The sequence below is a fragment of the Pogona vitticeps genome, chromosome 4 (genome assembly GCF_051106095.1).
Source record: "Pogona vitticeps strain Pit_001003342236 chromosome 4, PviZW2.1, whole genome shotgun sequence".
Taxonomy (NCBI): domain Eukaryota; kingdom Metazoa; phylum Chordata; class Lepidosauria; order Squamata; family Agamidae; genus Pogona; species Pogona vitticeps.
Window position 1 is genome coordinate 219,171,301 of NC_135786.1, and position 22,273 is coordinate 219,193,573.

The 22,273-nt window shown below is 39.2% G+C and overlaps 1 protein-coding gene across 1 annotated transcript in view; it reads right to left on the reverse strand.

Moving 5' to 3' along the window:
* Positions 1-22,273, reverse strand: part of RSPO2 (R-spondin 2) — a 125,924-nt gene that overhangs the window by 65,924 nt on the left and 37,727 nt on the right. Inside the window, exon 4 of the mRNA XM_020783393.3 lies at positions 877-1,065. Within this exon, the coding sequence (XP_020639052.1) occupies positions 877-1,065 (189 nt within the window). The remainder of the gene's footprint in view (positions 1-876; positions 1,066-22,273) is intronic.

Consider the following 22,273-nt stretch of genomic DNA (forward strand, 5'->3'; position numbering starts at 1 on the left):
AGATCTAAAAAACAGGTAGCAGCTTTACAGCATACATGTGCCTTGTCCACATCCCTAGGCCTTACTAACTGAAACTGATCCAATAATACCTGACTAGATGGTGCACTGGACATTTCAATCTGATCTACTGTAGTAAGTAAGGAGCTGAGATCCCAGTGGATGTATTTGATATTGGATCTAAAATGGGCTGTCAGTCGGCTGCAGTTTTCTACATGTGCCTTTTTGCTTCTACCTGGAATCTGTGAGGTTGCAAACAAGTCAAAAGAGTTCCACCTGTTGGTTGGAGGCTGTATTGATTTATTGGATTAAAGCAGAATGACTATATTTGATTCCAGAACAAAATAAGTCAGATTTACACACTGATTCAGACCTGGAACACAAATCCAATCAAAGGAGACACAAATTGCTTCAATCTTTTATAAAAACAAACAAACAAACAAACTTTAAAGATGCCTAGAACACCTAGTGTAAACATTCCTGAAATTAGTTGTCTGATATTCAGCAGGTTTCCTCTAATCTATTATGCCTCTAAATTACAACGTTGTGAAAACAATAACAAAACTATAGTTATTTTTATCTTCCAGTGTGAGCTAATGCATCAATTTTACAAGTTGCAAATGTACAGATTTACAAATTTACAAATCAAATTGGACATAAATCAAGTTGGATGAGGTACATATTGCTCCAGGATGAAACAAGACATATTTAAAATCCATACATTGGCTTCTAAATCTAATTAGGGGACCCATGCACAGGCCTACTTTTAAAGTGTTGGAGTTGAACATTTTTTGTTTCCTACTCTATGGTTTTCAAAATGAAATCACTGGTGAATGAATGACAGACACAAAAACACAAAGTAAAGAGGAAAAAACTCACTTGAGCATCTGTTCATGTCTGGGGCTCGGAGACCATAGTATCCCGATGGGCAAGAATTCAAGCATTCTCCATACTGTCTCATGCCTTCTCTCCGTAGAAAGAAGAACAACTTATGCTGACATCGGATGCATCCGTTGTCTTTTGAGCATGACAAACAACCTTTGCAAACTGGATTCGGCCCATAGTTGGCTGTGAATTTTTTTAAAAAGGAGAAGACAACAACAGTATTAAAATCAAATAACAAGGACAATACATAATGGATTCTGCTTTTTAAAGTCATGCTGCAGAAAGACACAACTAAAAAAAAACTTGGGCAGATATGACACCCCCAAAAAGTGGGCATTTCTAATTTGCTTTTGGAAAGTGAGAGTTCCCTTTCTTCCTGCACCATGTGGTACTGTTTAACAGCCAAAATTATTAATATAGATACATAATATTAAGTGCAGCTGGGGATCAAAAATAAAATTAGACACAGCACTACTAAGTGAAGCCAGCCAACTACTTTAACAGCAGAGAGAGTGGGAGAGGGACAGAGAAGAGCACAGATGGAAGAAACAGGAGAAAAAACCAGATTCAGATGGAGAAAAAGGTTTCCACCTTGGTATGAGCCTCTCACCACAGACTAAACTGGGGACCACTTAATACGGCATAATATTATTTCAACATGCAAACTGAAATAAGGAAATAATTATTCCATAATGCTTTTTTAAGACCCTGTGTAATAAACACAATTTGACTATTTTTCTAGTTATATTAAAAAGATCCAGAATGTAATTTGAACCTGCAAATGTCATAGAGGTGAATGTCTTTATTTATCCTATGTAGAACAGGTTGCCCGAGATGGGAATGTAAAACTAACAGTTGACTAAGCTAACTCACTCCAGTGACAAGGAGAGAAACCCAAGCTTGGATGGCTTAAGTCTCTGTTGTTAGCGGGTGGGTATCATATTGAAAGCAAAGGGGAGGGGGAATCCTTCTAAGAGTTTGAATCAGTCTCCTGTGATTCCATGTTCCACAAACCATTACAATGTGAGAACTGTTATGGGGATTTCAAGAAAGATGCCCCTCACTAAATTAATGCGGGGAGGAGGTGTCTGGATCCAATTAGTGGCAATATACTTTGCACTATTTATTGTTGGTTTTATTGGATCAGCCGTCAGTTGTGCAAGAGCTTGCAGCTTTTCAAAGCTTGCAAAAGGGGGCACACAATATTTCCCTGCACCAGTGATATTGCCAAGCTGCAGAAAAAAGAATCTGCATAAAATGCTAGGATTCATGTTGCTTAAAAAAAAACCTACTTAAATCCATTACTTACTTATCATTGATACTTATCCTCAACGAATTTTGTCTATTTCATTTGTGAAAAAGACATAAATGTGGAGAAAAAGCATATCCTACCTTTTACCCATTTTCATACTAGGCAGATTACTCACTTCCCTTAATGGTGTCAAAATCAACATTTCTCCATATATTTATTAAATGTGCTTACAAAGACAATATTTTTATAATGCTGATTCTGGTCAGAACTTTCCTTGTAAGTGAGCAAAAGTGGTTTCGTGAGAGTACCCATCATTTTTCACAAAATTTGCTTTTTGGCCTTTGGACTCACTGTGGCCACCTCAGCCACAACAATCCTTGAGCGATTCAAATAGCTGCACCATATATAAATGTTACGGCTTGTGAACCATTTGAACCAATTGAAGGTTCCCGATATATCCATGCGTCCCAACAAAATCCACAGCATGGCATGCAATTTGGAATGTACTGGAATTCTAAACATTGTACATTTACAATGTTGATGGGCATATGGTACTCTGCAAGTTAAAAACATAGAGCAGACAGAAGTCGATAAAGTTAAAATTCACATTTATTAGATTCCAGATGGACTATCAAACCTAAGAACTTTTTGCCAAATGCAGCACAAGAAAAGAGTATCGGCTATAAACAACAACTCCAGTTCACATGATAACACAAACATATAAACAAGGAATTATTCCAGCATTCCTCGCCCATACCCAGATGTGTGAACAATAGTATTTCTGGTTTTCAAATGGATGTGAAACTTACTACCTATATAACAATAACAACAAAAATAAAAACTCATTCCACACATGTTTCCAAAACCACTTATCTCAGACCTGGGCAAAGTGCGGCCCTCCAGATGTTGCCCAGGTCTGACTTATCTGTTCGCCTGCTCACTTGTTTGTTTGTTCACAACATTCATGTAACAGAAGAGTTCTGAGCACTCTGGGTAGTCAAAATAGTTTGGGTTTGTTGTTGCTGCTGTTGTTGTTCTACATCAGAATCATAGTGTTGGAAGGGACCATAAGGAACTTCTAGTCCAGTAGTTCCCAAACTTTTTTGACTCACGGCTCCTTTTACTTACTGGCTGCTCGCTGCAGCTCCCCAGTACAGTAGGACTGCCATATTCACGGGATCAGTATCCACGGTTTCACTCATCCACTACTTAAAAAAACCCAAAATAATAATAATATGAATACATCTTGACAGAGTGTATTATCAGGATGGGCCTCTAGTTGGAACTGGAGACTGTTATATACTGTACATATAGCTTAAGGCAAAGGCCCTTTTGGCCTGACTTCTCCAAGAGAAACAGCTTTGAGGAAAAGCTGGATTTTTTTTCAAGGGGAGGCAGGGAAGGCTCCCCTGCAAACGGGAAGGCAGGAAACCCAGTCCTAGGCCAAGGTTGCCTCTCTCCACCATACACAGACACCAGAGAAACTGCAAGTAAGTGCTATGTGATACTTGGTGCGGGGGGGAGAGGATTCTGTGCTGCCCCCCCCCAGGTGGCTTTCCTGGTGCCCCATGATGCCGTGGTGCATAGTTTGGGAGACACTGTTCTAGTCTAAGTTCCAATCCATGCAGAAAATCCACATAATTAAGCTCCTCCACTTATGACCATCTATTGTAACCCCTTTTTTAAAGAAGCCTTCCAAGTAACGTTGCATTTCATCTCATCAGAAGACATTGGCTTGTGTCTTTATTCTCTAAAGCAGCAAAGAAAGTGCTAGCTGCCCCTTCCATCTGACAATCTGTTCAGAATTTGAAGGCAGCTACCATACCACCTCTCAACTTTCTCATTCCTGGGGGGAACATTACCCACCTCCCGCAACCATTCCTCACAGGATTTAGTTCCTAGACTTTTTACCATCTTGATCGCTCTCCTCTGGACATGTTCCAGCTTGTTGACTGTGCAAGCCACCTGCTTAAACAAGAACTTAGAAAGCTGATATAGGTGTCTGAGCCAAACTGAGTCACAACGGCTGAAAAAGCAGAATATAAAGGTAGAAATAGCTGCAGAAAATTATATACTCTGGCATATAAAACCAAATCCTTAAAAAAAAAACAGCAGCAGGTTAAGAGGGTAATGCTTTAGGAGCATTAGCACAGTTCTCTAAAAGCAAGGGAGAACATCTTCACTGCCTTGGCAAAGATCACAGCGTAGGCAGCAGGACCATCTTGTTAGGAAGACATCGCACAGAAAGATGCCAAAATTAAAGAGCCTTCTCTTGCAGCCATCAGCTCAACATGAGGCCTAACCAGTGCTGAACAAAGAACTAGTACTTCACAGGATTTGTAGAATATACTTCTGTTAATGTAGCCTAAAATAGCATTTGCCTTTTTTGCAGTCACATCACACTGTTGGCTCATAGTCAGCTTGCAACCTACAACAATTCCAAGATCATTCTCACTCCTACTATTACTGAGCCAAGAATCCCCCATCCATAATAATGTGTTCCTTTTCTAAATTACTTCTGAAAAGACAAAAGAAAAAAAAATCACCAGACATGTCCTCCAGTAACATTTTCAAAAGAATGGAAATATTACTCACTACGCTGAATTTTAAAAATTTACTATGTTATCACTGGGAAAGAAGCACATCACAGCGGACACAGTTACATAAATCATGCTACCTGAAGCTCTTTGCTCAGGATACTTAAGGCAATGTTCAAAATTTTTGAGAAGCGTGTAGCCTGAAGTCAAATTAGCATTAGAAGTCAGCAGTTCATAAGCTTTTGTTTTCACAGCTTCTGTCTTTACACATTAGTTTTATCTAATGTTAGCATTAATTACCATTGATCTATTTATACTAACATTTCTTTTAAAAACTCTTGCTCTCCATTAATCCGATTGTCTTCTTGGCATATGTCTTAAAGGATTCACATTTCACAGTCTCATCATAAGATACAGATTTCTGGGAGTGATACTGAGGGGTTGTGATTTGCAGAAATGATCTTAATGGTCAAACTCTACCAGGAGAAAAAGGAAAGACTGGATTGGTCCACAGATGACTACTATTACTATTTCTCCTCCTCCTCCTCCTCCTCCTCCTCCTCCTCCTCTTGGCCAACCAAAGGTTACATAACAGGATACCAATTTACTTCTCAAATGCTGTAGCACAATATGATCCTAACTGTGAAGGGATGGCACTTTTCTTCATTTTCAATATGATACATTCTTGAGTTTCTAATTGGGAACTGCTATACTTCCACCCAAAGGAGTGTCTTTTCGCATAAGTTCCACAGACTTTGAGACTTTCTTGTTTGCTGTGCAAAAGTATCTTTCCCTAGCAAAATCCTGACCCACCACTATGAGCATCATCAATCATGATTTTAACAACTGGGCAGGAACACATGAGAGAAGGTCCCGGGAAGGAACTCCTTATAATAGTGAACTCTGGTGGTAAACATTAGAAAAAAAGTCAGCTAGATCATAGGTATATCAGGTTTTTAGAACAGATGATATTTCGGGAGATCAAGCTACCTCTTTACCATAGCAGATAATGTCCCTCACCAATGCATCTTGTATTTATTGTGTTTTTAAGGCAAGCAACTGGTCGTTGGGAATGTAGGCAAAGCACTAATTTCCAAGATTCATGACTGAGGCACACACCTCTGAAAATGTCCGTTGTAGAAAAAGGAAACCCACATGTGAGATGGATTGATTCCCTAAAGGAAGCCACAGCCTTGAGTTTACAAGAGCTGAATGGGGCTATTGAGGACAGGATATGTTGGAGATCACTCATCCATAGGGCCACCATAACTTGGAGGCAACGTGATAACAAGAAGAAATGGGAACAGGTTAACTCTAGGAAACACCTGGTACATGTTACATCTAGTTTGACTGAGACATAGTCAAGTCAAGTGGCTAATAAACAAAGCATGCTCAATAGAATGCCAACATGTGCACAAATGCATATTTAAAAAACACAGCGGCAAAAAAATGTTAGGAAAGGTGAATGAACCAGCTGGATACCCATGGAATTTTGAGTCAGCTGGTACGTACATGAAAATGCAACACTGGAACAAGAAGCATTGGGGAAGAAGTAGAATAAGGTACCCAGTTTGAGCACCTTATAACTTTAGAGTCACCCAGAAGAGGGAACAGGTCAGATGACAGGAACCCGGGGCAGAAGAACTCTTGTTAGAAAGTGACTACACACTACACATTCTATTGCAAGTTTCACTTAGGGATTGCTATACTTCTTGGGTGGTGAAAAATTACGTGTTCCTTTCAACATCAGAGGCACAGCATAACCACTCAGAAATGTTCCAGCTGTCATTACATGTCAATTTAACTGCGCGCACATGTACCCAGAGACACACAAATCTATCCGCATTACCTAGAACTACCACCCCTTGCCTATTTACACTTTTTCCGTCTCATTCCTCACCATCTCAACATCTTGCTAACTGCAGAATGCTCCCTCCTAGACATTGTTGCCATCGTGCCATACACTTCAGTCTCAAATATTGAAAACTAAATTTGTTTTTCTCAGACTTTTAATATCTAAAATATGTCAGCTTGCTGCTCTGGACTAACATTAGTCTCATGTGCAGGTGAATAAACAGAGATTTAATTTTCCCCCCTTTGATGGCTTGTTTATTTTGTCTTTTATTGTAAGTTCTAACTTTTCCAAGCCCCCAAAATCTGCAGGGATCCAAAGACATGGGATTCCAACAAAAACATGGGCCCAAAACCAGATCCACCCAAACAGCCAAAGACAAAAAAGCACAACTGTTTGAAGCATTTAAAAAAAAAAAACCCCAAAGATGCGAAAGAGAGCAACGCTTACAATCAAGAAAAAAAGGCAGCAGTTTGGAAGGCAATCCAGTTATACTAACTGATGTCAGACACATGTCACTTAGGACTCATTTGTTATAAAGTTAAATGAAAAACACAAATCATGGGAAAGCAGGGGCGGGAATAGAGGGTACAAGTCCTAAACACTGTTTTAGTAAGTTTTGCCAGGTACCCTCTCGAACTACATCAGGGTGATTAAAGACAGAGCAAAAGAAACATTTCTGGTAATCTTTGCACCAATTAGAGATTGTTCAGATGTTGTTAACCCTTACCACCCCCACCACCCCCAGATTTCATGGGAACAATTTATAGCAGTGGTTCAAAAGTTTTGTGTAACTTGTATAACCTTCCTGTCCTATAAGGCTGGACTTATGAAGTGTCAAAATCCTCTTGTTTTGCACACTGAACCTGAAAATAAAGAACACATGCCGCCTGATTCTAAGCATGCTTCCTTGGAATTAATCAGGGCCAAGATCCCATCGGACTCAGTACTTAAGTAATTGCACATACTATTGCAGCATTACCCTTCGTATAGCAAAATGAGTAGATTTCTGGAGATCTCACGCACATGCATGGAATTTTCAGAACTTGTTGCTACAGCAGCAATAGGAGTGTTTTCTCCCTTTCAAACAAGCAGAATTCGCACTTGTAAACAAGGTACAAAGCAGTACACAACGTATTTCTAAGGAAAAATGCCTTTTTCACTATCATAACTCATACTGGCAAATGTTCTCCTAGTTGCACGTGGCAAAGTGCATAAAAAGAGCTAATCCCTGACACAACTGACTGCAAAGACTGCATACAGTCTTACATGAGTTTATGTTGTTATTTTGCAAAAATACATACCTGCTTGCAGGAATGGGAGCTCAAGTCGTGGGACTCACTGTCAAGTTGCAATTGTGATTAAACACTACTTTAAGTTGCACCAGTGACTTGACACGGACTTGACTCTCTTTTTTTTCCAGTGACTCAGATTCGATTTGTGACTCGGAACACACCCATCCCTCCCTCTTTTCCTTGAGGGGAAAAAAACTTGTTTTAAATAGGAACTCAGACCTGGGGATTGGGACTTGGTAGCAAAGACTTGACCTTGGAATTCTGACCCGAAGACTTACCAGCATCCCTGACTGCTTATTTTATGGGATACAGCTAGGGCTGTCCATAAATGGAGAAATACTTCGTTTATCCCCTGCAGTGTTTAATCACAGAACCAGTCCCATCTGTATCAATCTCGAAGATTAGACCAAGAGTTTAAAACAAAGAAACAAACTTCCTTTCATTCTAAATGATTCACGAATATTCCCTTTTTATGTGAAAGTGGAAGCATGTCTTTCTTAGACTGATGCCTATCAGCTGATTTTTTTTCTAATACCTAATAATTTGTTTTTCTAAAAATAATGCACATTTTAAAAGATTGTGTGTTTAAGCAGTGACGCCTTTTCGGCCCATTAAAATGATTCCAACTGATTGTTTTAAGTAACAAATCAAGCAAAGATTGCTTTAACTGTACAGTACCGTATTTTTCGCTCCATAAGACGCACCTTTCCATAAGACGCACCAATTTTTTAGGAGAAGAAAACAGGAAAATATAATCTGTTTTCTTCCCTCCATAAGACGCACAGACTTTCCACCCTCCTGTTTTGTGGGAAAAAAGTGCATCTTATGGTGCGAAAAATACGGTATATACTGCAGTAACCTAAACTATCAGCATATAGCTATAAAACAGCAATCTTAGATCAGCTATCATGGCTATGAGCTCCATATCCTATGACAACAGTCTTCACTCTCAGGAAACAGCAAGGAGCACTGAATTTGGAAACTGCTTCCCAGCTGATGGAATATTCAGTTCAGTGAATCATTCACTGCTAGATCTATGTACAAGGGAAAATAATTACCAAGGAAAAAACTGAGAGTGTGTAGAATTGAACCTGCACGTGTCTTAATAACAGGCTACATCTATACGCACTACTGAAACCAGAATTCATTTAATCTTTTTGGAAGTAACACGAGTAATCCCCAATTCCAGCAGTTGTAACACTCAGACCTCCTCCAGAAAGGAGGTCTGAGTGTTACAATTCCTAATTTTTGCCTTTGCATTCCTCAGAGCAGGGGTGCCAACTGTGTGGCCCTCCATGTGTTGTTGAACTCCAATTCCAATCAGTCCCAGGTAGCACGGCCAATGGTTAAGAATGATGGATATCAAAGTCCAAAAACATCTGGAGTCACAGGTTCCCCACCTCTGCTTTAAAACCATAATAACTGAAGACATGTGTGATTGGGTTCTTTGTCTAGAGTAGGCGGGCCAAGGGATTCAGCGGGAATGACAGTCGGAGTTGATGTTGCCGTTATAAAAGGATTTGTTTTATTAACTTTAACATTAAACAACTCAGGACCAAACGGGTCCGGTAACTCTTCATTGGTCAACAAATTATACTTCTTGGGTTTGGTCCCAGGCCCCACATCTTTAACTTTCACTGTTTCTTTGCCCCAAAGCGGGAAGTTACATTCTGGTTCATGACTGGCGCACTCAGCACCGAGCAAGTAGTCCTGCAGCATGGATGGATCACCACCAAGCCCTCCAATCTGGGTAGGAATGGGCTGACACCACCAAGGGTCCCGCTGTCCACTGAGGGGGGAGTACCCAAACCCGCTTCCCGTCTCCATTCCCTTCTCCTTCCACCTGTTCCAAACTTGTCTATTTCTTTGGGAAGAGGCAACAACCCATCTTCTCTCATCAGATTTGGAAAACTCTTCACGAGGGTCGCGATTCACTCTCTTCCTACCCCCGTTTCCACCGTTTGTGTCTCTCTGCTAACTCCCTCCGAACTCCCTCCCCTTTTCTCCCCCTCTTCTTTTATACTGTCATCCCATCTCCACGTCTCTAACTCCTCCCCCCAGTCTCTAGACCTCTCTGCTAGAAACACCTCTATCGCTTTATTGGTCACGCTTTCATCATCATCCAACTTGATCAATTCCCCTACAGCACATCCTTCACACTCTTCTTCCTTGGGCATCTGTGAGGACGGCTCACTTCTATTCCTCCACTCACAACATGTATATTCTAATTAAATTTTGGCAAATCATTTCCTAAGGATATATATATTTAAAATAAATCCATTCTTACCCCCTTCCCTTATCAGTGGTTCCCATTCTTGGGTAAACTCAAGTGTTCTTGGACTGCAATTCCTAGAAGGTCTGGCCAGTATACAACATATTTAAAAAAAGAAAAAGACTGAAAAGAAATGAAGCAAAACAAAACAAAATGTTGGGCAGTGTATTGGTGGGGGGGGGGGACCAAAAAGAGAACAGCTCTAAGGCAGAGGGGCAATGCAGAGTTTACATGTTTATATGGTTATCAGGATATAGCTGCTGTTGGTTGTTTTAGGCATGGGAGAGGGACAGGACAGAAAAACTGAATGAGGTGTTTCTCTGAGGCCAAGGAAAACACTAAAATTGCAGTAAAACTTGATTATAAAATGGTGTTGTGAAAATGGGTAGCAAGTAAAAAACATGAATCCCAGCAGGACTGGAACAATAAAAGGGGTGACGTTGTGAGGTGAGGAGGGAGTAACAACTGCTCCATTCTTACAAAGGCCATAATAGACTCAACAGGAAATCTAAAGTGCATGATTTTCTTTCCTACCCTGAAGTTTTCATTCTCAGTTCAAAGTACTTCATCTGTATCAAAGTCAGGCTAATGTAGATCACTTTGAAACTCCCACCCTTTTCATTCAAAGTATAATTATTATGGCTTTGAAGCCAAAATGCCATGGATATATAATGCATGTGCATTTCCCCCTTTGGAACTATCTCCCTTTTGAACTCCCTCTTACCTCTTGTGCACTAGCAGTTAAAGTGTGAGTAAAGGGTGGAAGGAAGCTATAATTACCACCAGGGAGGGGAAATCCCTTGAGATTTTTTTAAGTGTCCTGAGTGCATATGTTATTTACCATTTACTGTTTAGTTAAAACACTCAGAACATAAAAATGCTCAAGTCATAAAGAACATGCACTTTTCAATGCAGACGAGCTACTTGGAAAAAAAAACGGTGTCTCTTAAAAGTCTTCTAAAGTCCCTATTTCCTAAAGGAAACAAGGATCTTGCCAACTTTAATTATACTTTTCTCCAACTGGAACACTCTATAAGTCTTAAATCCCTTACTTAAGTTTTATTGCCAGTAATTAGGCAAAGCAGAAGTTGCCTGTCCAGAAGACAAAAGCTGTTAAACATTAAGAACTGTGAGGAATCAGATAACCCAGTTCAGTTAATACACATGTTTTAAGTCATTTTATGCATTAAAAACAATAACCCTATTTCCTGTAGATGATATTTTAGAACACAAGTGTATCTTCCTGCATAAATATAAAACTTTACAAGTGGTATATCCTAAGTTGTGATGGTCCCTGTAGCTATTTATCAAAAATTGTAAGAAGTTAATACAGTACAGTGGACCCTCAACTTATGGAATTAATCCATATTGGAATGGTGGTTGCAGGTCGAAAAGTCTGTAGGTCGAGACTCCATTGACCTACAATGCATTGAAAACCAATTAATCCATAAGTGGCTATTTTTGTTTCATTTTTTCCCCCAGTCTGTAGGTTGATTCTCCGGCTGCAAGTCGAACCTAAATTTTGCGCCAGAGAAGTCTTTAACTCGAAAAGTCTGTAAGTGGAGCCATCTGTAAGTCGAGGGTCCACTGTATGAGGAAATGGAAACCAAGAGGTACAGAGAAAAAGCTAGTGTTTTAAAGAGATAAATAAATATTATGGAAGGTGATCTATATATTTAACAAACAAACAACTAAGCTTCTCCCAGGAAGTTACACTACAACAGATTTATAGAACTGCTTGTCTGGTGTTTTATCCAGATATATTTAATTTCACCATCACATCAGATTTCCAATCATATCTGAGTGCTTATGCACCTGAGGAATTTAATGTTTGTTTGTTTATTTTTTAAAAAATTTATCCTACCTTTAAAAAGGATCCAAAGTACCTTACATCATTGAAAAAGTGCAAACCTACATTATGTAATAGGTTTGCATGTACATGGGGGAAATGGTAGGATCTAAGAAAGTAACTTCATAGCGGAATCAACAGTAATTGTATTCCAGCTAATAAGTCTGAGCAATTCTAGCAGTTTTCCTACACAGGACATTCAAGTGCCGTGTATCAAACACTGGACACATGCCTAAGTATGGAATATAAAATGAGATGGAAAAGATCTGCAGTCCATCAAAACTATTTTACGGCCCCCTCCCTCCAAGCCACCTAAAAACACTAGTGGCGTAACCTGTCAGTCATATAGTACAATCAGCTTCAGCAACAGTCTAGACGTAGCAACAGGTGCAGGTCTCCATGGTAGCATGTCTGAACCTAAGTTCCCAGGGCACATTTTATGTTGGCACTCCAAATTCAAATTCGAGAGCATGTTCAAAGTTTTCACAGCTTTTAGGCATGTTAAAAATTTTTTAAAAATTATCCAAGGAATATTAGTGCTTTATTACACATGGCATGTTGAAAAATTTGACCCACCTGCCAATACTTGTTTATGTTTGAGAAAAACTGGCATAGAAATGAGACCTTGCCCTTTTATGAGTCTTTTGTCCCCTTGCTTTTCATTCTCAAAGTTGTGCTTCTGTCCAACTCAGAAGGGCGTCTCTGTCAAGACCCTGGGAACACCTAGATGCAGAGCAAAATGTTCTCAAGTGTTAGGTTTTGGAAGCTCTGCAACATGTCTTTCAGAGACGTCTCGCCTCCTTAGCCAACTTGAGGAAACTGGAAGTATTTCCATAGTCAGGCATCCAACTCAATAGCAGATTGTGATGGGAGTATAGCTGGCAAATGCCGTAATATCAGCTAAGCTTGGAAAAGCTGCAGGCATCTACAACAGATGTACTGTAAGAGCTGTGGTATGTTGCTATGAAGCAAGACGGGAGTGAGAAATATGGATCTAATGGCAAGAAGGAAGTAACACATGTATGAAAAAATGGGGGTGGGTGATACACTGTTGGAAACCAAAGAAGAGTGAGAAAGAGGAGGAGGAGGAGGAGGAGGAGGAGGAGAAAGCAAAAGTTTGCTGCATACTAAGTTCCACTGATTAGAGCCAGGGTAGGCAACAGGGTGGCATACTGAGGTGATGAGAAATGTGTTGTAGTAAAAGGAGAACAGTTGTCCTGGAAAGCCTCCAAGAGATGTGGCACGGTGGGTGAAAATGACAAATTTTAAATAGGGAAATGTTTTATTAAAAGAAGAAGGTATAAAATTGCATACTGTATATTTGGTAATGTATCAATTAACATAATATGTATTTGTATAATATTAAGCAAAGCACGGATCTTGCTTGAGTGCAAGGGAGAACTCTTCTGCATTTCTTTTTCAAAAACTAAATTTTGAATGGCGTGCAGCCTACTGTAGGTCCAAGGGGAGGCAGAACTGGTGGTCAGATCCACCAAAAGTGCCTATCCCTAGCTTAGAACAATCCAAGTTATACATTTGCCTCTTCCCAATAACCCATATGACAATTACTGTGCCATCTATTCTAGGAGAGTTCCCCCCGCCCCAACAGATTGTGTCACTCTTGTGCATCCGAACCCGACTCCTTGGACCACATCTTACTCCAGTGCCCATCCCACAACATCCCCCGTAAGCGGCTACTAGGCCCACTCCTCTCTTCCCTCTCCCCTTTTTTCCCCGACCTTACCCCCATACTCCTGAGTGATTTCTCACCTTTTATCACCAGTCAAGTTGCTGACTTTCTTCTAACTGTTATGAAGACCTCCTCTCCCCCCCTCCCCCTACCCTAAACCCTCTGTAAATCTCTCTGAACCTAGCCTACTATAATCCCAACCTCACCCTTCCCCCCACCCGGTATTGGAATGTAACTATCCTGTGTACTCCCTGTACCCTGTAATGCCAATAAAGGTTTCTGCATGTGTATTCTAGGAGAGTTGCTTACAGATGTCAAGTAGCAGATGGCACAACAAAACTCAAGTGTCATTGTTTGATATTTAACACAGACTTGTCTCATAGATACAGGACCTGTAATAATTCTGAATATCTTGGGGGTGGGGTTCTGATTTTTTTGTGTGACTCTAGCAAAGATGATATTCTCAACAGGAATTGTAATATTCCTGTGTGGTTTTGCATTATTTTCAGAGAAAAAAATGACCACAAAACATCTATGAAATCCCATAAAATTTTTCAAGGGGCAGGTGAACCTTGCATAAGGAAATGTCATTGTGATATGAAACAAAGAAGATATGTTTTCCTCTCAAGAGAGCCAGAAGATGCAAGAATTTCATTCCAGCCCCATAGGAACTGTTGTGAGGATAAAAAAAATTAGAGAAGGAAAGTTTTCAAAATACTGTACATCGTGTACATGTGGGTGGGCAAAACTACTCTATGTTATTATTTGCTGGTCCAGTCACACACACACACCAATTCCAACTTGTGTCTACTATAAACAAGGTCCCCAAGTTTCAACCAACCATGTTTTGTCCCCCTCTCACACACACACACAGACACACACACACAGAGAGAGAGAGAGAGAGAGAGAGAGAAATCAACAACAAAGAAAATCAGTTTGGACAAAAACTATCCAAACAAATCTCTTCCACTTGCAGAGGAATTGATTCATCTTCGCTTCACTGATTCAGTGGGCCTACTGGAGTGTGACTTATTATGGTAAGCAACAGGAATTCAGCTACTGTTTCATTACAGCCTTTTCACCCCAAAGTATAATGTTACAGTTTGCTATACACCTTGTTAACACATGGCTTCCAAGCTGTGAAGGTCAAATTAGGCAACATAAATATATTGGAATCTTAAAGCATATATTGTACAGTGGTGCCCCACTGGACGATTACCCCACTTGATGACAAATCCGCTTAACGTTGAAGTTTTTGCGACCGCAAAATAATGTTTAGATGGGGGAATTTCACTTAACGTTGATCAGTTCCGTGTTTCAGGAACCAATTTTTTGCTTTACAACGATCAGCAAACAGCTGATCGTCGGGTTTCAAAATGGCCACCGGCTATAGAAAATGGCTCCCCGCTGTGTTAGGGATTGATTCCTCGCATTACAGGCACCAGAAAATGGCCGCTGTATGGAGGATCTTCGCTGGACGAGCAGGTATTTTGCCCACTGGAACGCACTGAACGGTTTTCAATGCGTTTCAATGTTTTTTTTATTTCACTTGACTACGTTTTCGCTGGAACGAATTAACGTCGTCAAGCGAGGCACGACTGTACATAAGTACTGTAGTGATACAATTCCCTTCAAATTTTATGCCTGCGTAATTAGACTCACAAATTAACCTCCTGTTTACCTCCCAATGGCCATTTACAAAGCAAAGCAAACTAATTTGCAAGACATAAAAAAAAAAAAGAAACTTGGATGAGAACCAGATTTCTTTCAGCACTTAAGAAACTCCTGTTTCAAAAACCATGCTACCTTTTCATTTAGTTTGACTCCTAGCCAGACTGTCCATACTTACTCCTCAGCTTATGTGCTTGCTCTTTTATTCAGTTAGTGCTTGCTTTGTAGTAGCCACCACACAAAACCAACAACAGCTTTTATGCAGTAGAAATGCAAAGCAGTTGCAAGTGTCATCTATATCAGCCCAATTGCCAGGAGGAACATGTAGGCATTTATATGTTACTAAACTGCAAATGTTACTTGATATATGAAATGGCAAGAGATTACCATTTACAGTCCAGCAACATCTGTCAACCACATTCATAGATCCATATGTTCCCAGTTCCTTCCCAGTTCAATGAACATTATCCATGCCAGAATTACCTAAGAAAATATGGAAAGCAGGCATGCCACTGAGATGGTCTGGTAGTCCAGACAGGCGGGATACAAATCAAATCAAATCAAATCAAATCAAATCAAATCAAATCAAATCAAATCAATCAATCAATCAATGTGCACAGACACACAGAGAGGTAATAGTTCAATGGCAAAACACATACTTTGCATAAAGAAGATCCTGGATTTAACTGTTGGCATCTCCTTTAAAAGAATCAGGTTTGCTACCAAAGGTACACTGCAAGAATCAAAGCCACATCAACATGAGAAAGATAACTGTGTGATATCAGTTTTCCTTCTCAGTTATACATGAGTGATGAGTAACCTATTCCTTGGCTATCCAAAGTGGCCAAAATCCTATTGGATATGCAACATGCACATTAAGAATCACAGAATTTGCCAAGGATAGTTTATGAAGTCCCCATCACATGCCTGTTTCCATGCCCAAAAATGCAATGTGTGAAACAGCCCTTAGACAGGCAGTCCTGTGGAAGCAATGTGAAGCACGCTGTGGAACTTGACACTCCATCAAAATGCTAAATGTTTCACAAACACCCTCATTTACACAGATGGTTCCCAACTATCGACAAGCAAAAAAATCAGAGAAAGGGACATCAAAGGAAAGAAAGACCACACAAAAGCACTTTTCCTATAGAAAGACAAAACAAAACTTTTCCATACGACTACAACATAACCATCTTCCGGCCCTTTCATGTAGTTGTACAAGTGTATTCCCAAAAGAAAAAGCCCCTGTACAAAGCTGGATAGCTTTCAATGTTCTTTTTTGGGGGGGGAGGAGCTAAAGGAAAATGTCTGCTTTTTTCAAGTCCTGAAGATACACTGAGCTATACAGTATATGACAAGATTCCCAACTAACGATTATGCCTTAACAGCCAAGGACCTCAACACAATAAAGGAGGCATTTGGCATAGAACTTGGAAAGATTGCACAGATGTACTAGTTTCCAGAATGTCACAAGCAGCAAGTGAGGCGCTGTAGTTCAAAAATTTAACTTTTTCATACTCTGGTTCAATGACATAAGAAACCCTTGTGCATAAAGGTAACTGAAGCAACGGAATGGACAGATGAGTCTACTTCCATGCATGTGTTCATGAGCCCTTTCCACCCCGTTTTCACTTTTTAAAATCTACAACTTAAGAAAATTCACCAAGGTTCAGATTTAAATATGAATGTACTTTTTCCACAGAATTGGAATATCTGAGAGCTAAGAACTGAATGGCAAAATGTATAGGGGCGGAAAAAGTAGAAAAATGTAGGCTAACTGTGTTCCGGATTTCCAGTATGGTGCAGTGGATAGAATGACAGACTAGGACTCTGGAGAAAAGGATTTGAATCCCTGCTCAGCCATGGGAAATTGACTGAGGGAGTGAAACTGGTAAAACCAATCCTTAAAATATTTCACTTACCTTGAAAGCCCTATTAGGGTTACTGTAAGTCTGTTCTGACTTGATGGCACAGAACACGTACATACACCTGTGTTCCTGTCCAGGTATTTTTCCATGAATTTACAAATGCAGTCAGTTTTCTTCAAAAATCAAACCATATGAAAGCCTCAAGCATCCTTAGCAGAAGTGTCAAGATGAGCTTTCACGTTCCCTAAGAATTCCCTTCATATAGCTGCAGCTGACAACCACAGTGAAGGCATTTGCTTAGCAAATGGAAGCTACAAACATTAGTTCACTGATACTCACAAAAAGCAGCAACTTGTACCTTCCTCTCCATGCCTACCTAGAAATAGTATCATGTACTTAACTAATTTATCATGGGTTTGTAATTGGAACTATAGGCCAGAATCCTGTAGCCAATATATGCCTGCATAAGGAAATGGCATAATTCTCAGTGGAAAACTGCTGCTGATTAGCATGAGATGCTGGTTGTGTTCCTGTGTACATACCCCATTGAGTGAGGTCCAGGAACACAACCAATATCTCATTAATGAGCAGCAATTTGCGAGCAAGGCTTATAGGATTTCCCTTACAGAACAATATAATTCTAGTCTTTCTGTTTATGCTTTCCTTTCTCTAACATTTCATTTCGATCTCTTGAGATCAGTTGGCTTCCAAAAGATTTGTCCATATCTATCTTTCGTTCATTTGCTATTTTCATTGCTTTCTTTCAGCCTTTGTTTTCCTATGGCATAAAAACATCACAAAATGTTTGGTTGTCAAATATACTGCCACAATACAGCAGGAATGGACTGCGTAACATCTGGATTCAGCCTTTGGACTCATTTTTAGCTAGATACTGTACATATTTCAGTCCTTAATGATATTACTGATGCAGTCATTTAAAAAAAAAAAACTTCACAATATGGGTCTTCCAAATTATTACAAGGATGAATAAATGAATATAATTCTCAGAGTTTCAACAGATAGAGAGTTAAATAAATAGGCTTCATATCTCTATACATATGTGAACCTGTCCTATACCAATCATGGCCTAACAACCATGTAAAAGACCGCCTAGCATTTGTGTGCTGCAGCCTGGTACACTTTTGGTTTTATAATTTTAGGCAGAAGCAGATAACTTCTTAAATTCCATAAGGGATGCCATCCATCACTGATATAGTCAGACCCATGTGAAAAGTTAGTTTTTGGACTACGTATCTCACTGGCTGCAGTTATAGCTTGAAACAGTGGCTTTTCAAAGTCTGGGTGCACGGCATTGCTCTTGGCAAAGCAAGCTTATTTTGAAAATACATATTTTCATCGTGCGGATCAGGCTTTTGCAGGTTTGAGTGGTTCTCTTTCTAAAATTGAATTTCCTGACTTCTGATGACATAAGTAAGTCCCTCTGTGTTCAGCTTCTCTGTGCAATCACGTATGCATTACAAGTTATTTTACTGTGCCTTGTTATAGGAAATGAGGTGCTCTCACTTACAAAACACCAGCTTCTTGTTAAACCCCATGAAAGCACAAACAAGCCTGTCTTTGTCATAGGAGCCCAAGTTCAAATGCACAAGGATCAGATAAAGAAAAAAAATAATAAGTGTACAAAGCAACATGCTTTCACTTAGATAAGAAGCAATTGCAAGAAGTATCTAAATCAGATGCTATGAAACTAAAACAGATCTAAAGAATGTATTTAGTGGCCCACTTCTCCTGCCCAACTGTATATTTAATTATTACGCACATATTCATCCAGACAGTTTAAGTGCACACAAAAATAAAAATAAAACAAGAAAAAAGGATATTAATGCCACAGTAGTATTCTGTTGAAAATGCTTCATTAAATAATAAATCCTACACTGAAATGAAGTATTACTTAAATCTCTAATCTCATCCTACCTCTGTGAGGAACTGGGATCCCACTGTAAAACAAACCAATTTCTTTTAAACTGAAAGATCAAGATTGCTTTTCCATTTGTTGAACATCCCAGCTGGGGCTGTGAAACAGTTCAGTACAGTATGAGTATATTCAGTATCAGCTTGTACTGAATATATTTTGAACCTTAAAAGCAGGTGTTGGGTAAATTCTTTATTTTCTGTTCTTATGTATCATGTATCTTCTTCTAAATTTTACTCATTTTTACTATGCTTGAGATATTACTCGTTACTCAGATGGAATATAAAAAGCCAAATGATTCCATCAACATAAGCAATAATCCATTAACATTACTATACCATATATGATCAGCACTTTGAATTCTACTGATGAAGAAACTTTTCCCCTTTAGGTAGATGAAATGCAGGGGGCAGGGGGAAGGCTAAGACCTCAAACAGAAAGAGCCAAAATAGTTTTGAGGAACAATTTACTATCCCAACATCCCTGCATTTTATGGGCTGAATATGTTAACAGGAAGTGGTGAACTGTCAGAGGTATGTGTAACTACGCCTAAATTATAGCTGTAAAAACCAGCTATCCAAATTCTTAGAGAACTCCTAGTTAGAACCTACTCAGATTACACAAAGATAATAAAAGGGAATTAAGCTCGGAAGCCAAAGGGTTCCTTTGCCCACACATTAAACATGAACCTAATTACCAGTGTTCCCTAGAATGGCTGTCTGTCGGTCATACCGCTCTTATGAAACAAAGATTTATTCAGCTCCATGGTAGGATTCTACAATGCTAGAATAAGAACAACTATCAATATTGTTCAGAGTACAGTATTTTCATAAAAATGCATTGGCACAAGGAATAATTATTATGAGCGGGGGTTTTTTTTGTTTATTTGAAGGCATTCTGATGAACTGCAACCAATTAACCCTTTTCCATCTTATTCATGCCTTCCAATCTGTGCATTTTTAGCTGTTGTGCCCATTAAACCTGACCTTTCAAATACTGAAAATATTTCCTAGTGCCAGTACTAAATTTTTACTTCGGCCTATGGAAAATGAAGAGATGTGATGCTAATATAATTTTATATCAACTTTTTTTAAAAAAAGGTTTTTCACCACCTGGAAGATTTACCAATCTGGCAGCGTTTTGGTCCCAGCACTTGATAGAGTAACAAGACATATTTAGCTTCACCGTCACATATATTTGCATGCAGATTTTAAGAACTATTTCGAGGCAGGAAGTACTGTAAGAAAAAGGCAACAGAACAGTATCACAATTAAGGGTTACTGCAAAGAGAGAAAGAGAGAGAGAGAGAGCCACACAAGAGAAAAGCTGCATGTATGAATGGCCTGGAAGTCATACTTACCGTATTTTTCTGTGTATAAGACTATACTTTTGTCTAAAATCTCTAGACTAAAAACTGAGGGTTGTCTTATACATGGAAGTAAGCTGAGGAGAGAACAAAAACAAGTGGAGGGGAAAGCAGGGATCAAAGCGATCCTGCAGTGCTTTGATCCCTTTCCCCTTACACTTGCGAAGCCCCACTTATTTTTCTTAATTTTGGATTAGAAAAGTGGGGGGTGTCTTATACATGGGGGCATCTTATACACGGAAAAATACGGTACTGTATTTAGATTCTTCATGCTTTTGCCCCCTGAAGCTACTTTACAGCCAAAATTTAACAGGTACAACTTTCCCAAACACTGGGATGCAGTAAAGTGGAAACAAAGATTCACCCAACTTTTGAATATCTCTGTGTTAGACAGCTATTAAGTTACACAGAACTCCTTCTCAGGAAAATTAGAAACCATAGCTGTATTCAGGTGTTCATCTGAATAAGTGAAAAGGGTTGTATTCATGATTAGGACATGTGGCTGCATATATATCTCTCCTTGGAAATCATGTGGACCACGATTTCTAGTCAAGGGATCTGTGGAAGTGCATTCAGTTGAGTATTATAGTTTCTGCTCTTGATATTCATACTGAACACACCAAGTTAAATGATTTCTGTGTGGGTGGATGCTGAAAATTGCAGCTTGCATGCACACCTGGTCCCTGCCACAAATATAGCCCTCCTCATGCATTAAAGTGATGCATTAAATTCTGCAAAAGGCTGAACACGACTCCATCACTGAGCAGAAGGATGTTTGAGTTTGGTACTACAAACTAACATGTGCTCAGACCTGTTCCACACCTCCCAAACATTCTTATCATTCAGATTTTCCACCACACCATATTTTGCAATGCATTTTCAATGCAGAAAGCATGTTAAAGTATGTATTTGAGGACAAAACAGGTCAAAGTGCATATTTTGATTTAACTGCATTTAGAAATCTATAACATTTAAAATCCTATTAACCAAAACTTCATGCACAAGGGCGATCATGCAGATGAGTCAGCAGTGTCATGTCACAGATTTCACAATCACTATATAACTAGTTGTGTGAAAAACAGCTTGGCCAAATGATGCTGTGGGGTGGGGAATGTATTACTTGCTTGACTGCCTTTTGGCAAACACATAAATAAGATTCTGGCAAACATGGGGAAGTGTGTCTAAAAATGTCTTATTAAAATAGACATTTCCCTGAAGATTTTTCTTCTTAAATTTGCAGATCAATGCACTAATGGGAAAGAAAATGCTAATGATTGTATATGTGTAAAACTGGCATAAGCTGAAAGTAGATTGATCAATCAGATACAAACAGCTTTTAAATTTATTTTTTAAAAGTAATTCATTCCAATTATTCATCTCAGTGTTGAAAAGGTAATCATTTTTACTTGTGACAATGTTGAAAAAGTAACTTATTATATCACTTTTCACATTGCATGTTATCTTTCCGCCACCTCCTCCTTTTTTAAAAAAAAAGTCATAGAAATTATACAATAATATCACAAACCTGGAAACTTTCTACTCAAAATGCAGCTAAAATGCCTAAAAACCCTTTAAAACTACCTAGAAACAATAGCTAGTTATTGTATTCAATGTACACAATAATGTCAAAGCCAGGATTTTAAAAATTGGCTGCAATCCTCTTGATTAACTACGCTTGCATATCTCAGTACTGTATTATGCAAGCAGTAATGCTCACCATGCCAAGGCAGAACTGCTTTCCATGAAGCATCTCTGCAAGGACATTGCACCATCAATCAAAATGTGAACCACACAACTGACTATGTA